The sequence below is a fragment of the Branchiostoma floridae genome, chromosome 2, assembly GCF_000003815.2.
Source record: "Branchiostoma floridae strain S238N-H82 chromosome 2, Bfl_VNyyK, whole genome shotgun sequence".
Classification (NCBI taxonomy): domain Eukaryota; kingdom Metazoa; phylum Chordata; class Leptocardii; order Amphioxiformes; family Branchiostomatidae; genus Branchiostoma; species Branchiostoma floridae.
The window spans coordinates 21,418,216-21,421,716 of NC_049980.1; the positions used below are offsets into that span (position 1 = coordinate 21,418,216).

The 3,501-nt window shown below is 44.0% G+C and overlaps 2 protein-coding genes across 2 annotated transcripts in view; one reads left to right on the forward strand and one right to left on the reverse strand.

The window, feature by feature from the left end:
• The window catches only part of LOC118409042 (CST complex subunit CTC1-like), a 94,592-nt gene extending 92,147 nt beyond the window's left edge, over positions 1-2,445 (reverse strand). The window contains exon 1 of the mRNA XM_035809915.1: positions 2,204-2,445. Within this exon, the coding sequence (XP_035665808.1) occupies positions 2,204-2,260 (57 nt within the window). The 5' untranslated portion in view covers positions 2,261-2,445. The remainder of the gene's footprint in view (positions 1-2,203) is intronic.
• Positions 2,446-2,821: 376 nt separating this feature from the next.
• Positions 2,822-3,501, forward strand: part of LOC118409346 (membrane protein FAM174-like) — a 3,224-nt gene continuing 2,544 nt past the window's right edge. Inside the window, exon 1 of the mRNA XM_035810308.1 lies at positions 2,822-3,331. Within this exon, the coding sequence (XP_035666201.1) occupies positions 2,958-3,331 (374 nt within the window). The 5' untranslated portion in view covers positions 2,822-2,957. The remainder of the gene's footprint in view (positions 3,332-3,501) is intronic.

Below are 3,501 nucleotides of genomic sequence, written 5' to 3' on the forward strand. Positions count from 1 at the left end.
CGGCCACCCTTTTGAACATAGAGGCTAGCCGGTCCGTGTCGACCAGAAATTGCTAGGGCCGAGTCGGTAATGAGCCGAAGCGTCAGACATCCAAATTATTTAGCAAATTTCGTTAATTATGGTAACTGTTATTCATTTTAGCACAATATATTACATCCGATGTCTATGTAACGTTAGAAAATTATACTTGCGCCAATATACGTGTCCGTGACAACCGTAAACTAAACGTCTAAGAGGGCCCCCAAGGGGGGGTACCGACAACGCTCTATGCTAAATTCGGGAGGGCCGGCTACGTAATACGCTAAATTAAGAACGCTTCATTACGCTCTACGCTAAATTACGAAGTTTCCAAATGCATTATGCAAATCTTTATCGTCTTTTGGCTGAATTCCACCGACGGCAGATCACATGAAGAGGAGATCTAACAACTTGAACTTATAATTCCATCAACAAGATTCAAACAGCTACTTAGACGATATAAAAGCGCCCGTCTTGCTGGCCAGAGGCGGCGACAGCATTTCTTATGTGACATAATTTTCAGCACTTGTACTGTAGCATCGAAAGCGGAGGCGTGACAATCTTAGGGGCGTCCGGGGGCATGCTCCCCCGGGAATATTGTGAAATCTTGACCCTCTGAAACACTATTTTCTGCATTTGAAGGGCAAACTTTGCTCGCAGACTAAGCTAAGTTGAATGGCATTTCAATTAGAAATTCACATGGTTTTAGCTTAAGCTGTTGAGGACAACGCCCCAAACATCATTTTCAGATTTGTGGTGCTGAAACTAGTGAAAGCACGAACTGTCGCAAGGTACGTACGTGAAAATTTTAAAATTTGTACCCTCTGAAACACCATTTCCTGCATTTTGAGGGACAAATTTTGCTGGCAGACTATATGCTCAGTGTAATGAAATTTTGAAATCTGGACCCTTTGAAACGCAATTTCATACATTTTCACGGGTAAACTTTCCCGGTTGATTATGCCTTACGAACAATTCATATGAATTACGTTTTACCGTAAAATCCGGCTAGCTTCTACGAATTACCTTAAATTAAAGGGGCCAATATCGCTCGACGCAAAATGCACCGATTACGCTCTACATTGAATTCGAGCGGTCCCGCTACGGAGTACGTAACGTTAGAATTAAAACCACCGATTACGCTCTACGGAAAAGGGCTTGGGGGCCCCCGTCTAACGTTATGAACTCTAGCACAAGCCTGGCGTGTTCCTAAGTAGACCAGGGTGTTGGGCTTAGGGCCGAGTTGACCAAAGTACTAGTGTAGGGCCGAGTTGACAGGTCCTAGTTGGTAAAGGTCCAAATCGTCCTGATTCCCGGGTTGACAGGGCTGATTCCGCACAAATAATTTGGCAAGGAAGATCATAGCGTTACTTACCACCTCAGAGATCTTACGTCCCGTACGTATTTGGATGTCGGACGCTTCGGACCTTTACCGACTCGGACCTAGCAATTTCTGGTCAACTCGGACCTAAACCCTGGTCAACTCGGACCTTCGGTGATTTCTGGCCGCCATCTTGGATCATCCGTGTTATGGGTCTAGATGGGAAATTGTCGGTACCCTATTTACTTAGAAAGTACGTTCATGGCTTGGCGCAGGCGCTTTTGACAGCTAAAAAATGTCAAAAATCCACGGCGGCATGATTCCAATGCCCATCACTCGTATACGCGTACGGCTAACACTCGCTTTCACGGAGGGCTGGAGCCGGGCATGCCGCCGCGGATTTTTGACATTTTTTAGCTAGGGTTAGGGTTGACTCGACACTCGCGCTTCGCGCTCGGTCTCGCAACCCATAACCCTAGCTAAAAAAAATGTCAAAAACCGCGGCTACGTCATCAGAGCTATCGCTCTTCATGTCCCTAATTTTGAAGATAATCTCATTCACTTTTGACTCAAAAGATAGTGCCAAAGTGCAATTTCCCCATCCAGACCGCTTTGTGGAAAATTCTGGGTTACCGCTAAAATTTTGTCTTTGCGTGGACGTAACATGTTAACATATATTTATTCAGCAACTTGACCGGAAACTAAAAAGGTCCGAGTTGACCAGGGTGTAGGTCCGAGTTGACCAAAGTGTAGGTCCGAGTTGGTAGGTCCGAGTCGGTAAAGGTCCAAATCGTCCTGATTCCCGGGTTGACAGGGCTGATTCCGCACAAATAATTTGGCAAGGAAGATCATAGCGTTACTTACCACCTCAGAGATCTTCCGTCCCGTACGTATTTCTACCGTTGCTAATAGTTCATCCATGGCGACAAGTAAGCAAAGCGTTAAGGGGACTTTTAATGAAACATCGTGGTATTTCTACCCAAGCAGCTAGCCAGTAATGTTGTTCAAGTTCAACTCGTGCATTAGATATTTTTCGAGTGGTCGCGCCATCTTTCTGTTGCATTGATGGACGAGACAACTGAGTATCAAGGGGGTAGTAGGTCATATGCTATTTATTATGTGTCCGTTGACGTTACTCATAGAATTATTGATATCATATTCAGTGATAAAGCACATCGTTATTAAAAAAAACTAGAATGGGCTTTTTTTACGTTTTTTTAGCCTTTCATAATGAATCATTTATGGAATCACTAATCCATTTCTCCCTATTCCGTCGAAACCACTTTGATGACTATTCCATTTTGAGGGCAAGGGGTAGCTAATAATTCAAAAGACAGTAATATCTATAAATATATCATCCATTGACTCAATCGTACTTGTAAACTGTATAATTTATTTCATGTAGTCACTATTTCTCGATTTTCTTATTTCTGACGAATTCAATGTACAACATGTTATGATGTTTAAATGGTCTCTTCCAACTGGCCCATTTCCGGGATTTCGGTCGACGTCATCAGTCGCCATTTTCCGGAGTTGTGTTCTCTCGTTGTTGGTCTCTCCAACAATGCGATTTTAGCACTACTGTATTTGTTTTAGGGCAGCTGGACAAGTGTTCACGATGAATGCGCGGGTGTTTTTACTTCTGGCTTTATCTGTAGCCCACTTTGGTGTCATTTGTGGTGTTGCGGATGGGAGAACTGTCAGGCACAGTGATGACCATGACATCAGCAGGAGACAGGTGGCACAGAATTCAGAAGGCAGCAGTACCAGCTCCTCCACACCTTCCAACAAGCCCGCTGAAGGTTCATCCACCAACAGTGCTGTACAGACGGTCCTCAAAACGACAAACCACAGTAACACTAGCTATCCCACGGTTGCTGTACCAAAAGGCTCTCTGTGGCCCTACAGCAATGAAGTGGTGAAGCGAATGTTGTACGTACTAATCGGAGTGACTGCCCTGGTCGTGCTCTACTTCATCGTTAGAGCTGTCAGGTCAGAAACAATATGCTGATGTGTCTTGGTTTTGTGGGGTTTTGTAGATCCTTTATAAAATGTTCATTTTTGCTACACGTGACATGGAAGTAGTGAAAAAAATCTGATGATTCGTACAATAATGCTAGTTCACCTTTATTCGCTGGGTACCTTATTTGATGTTGAATCAA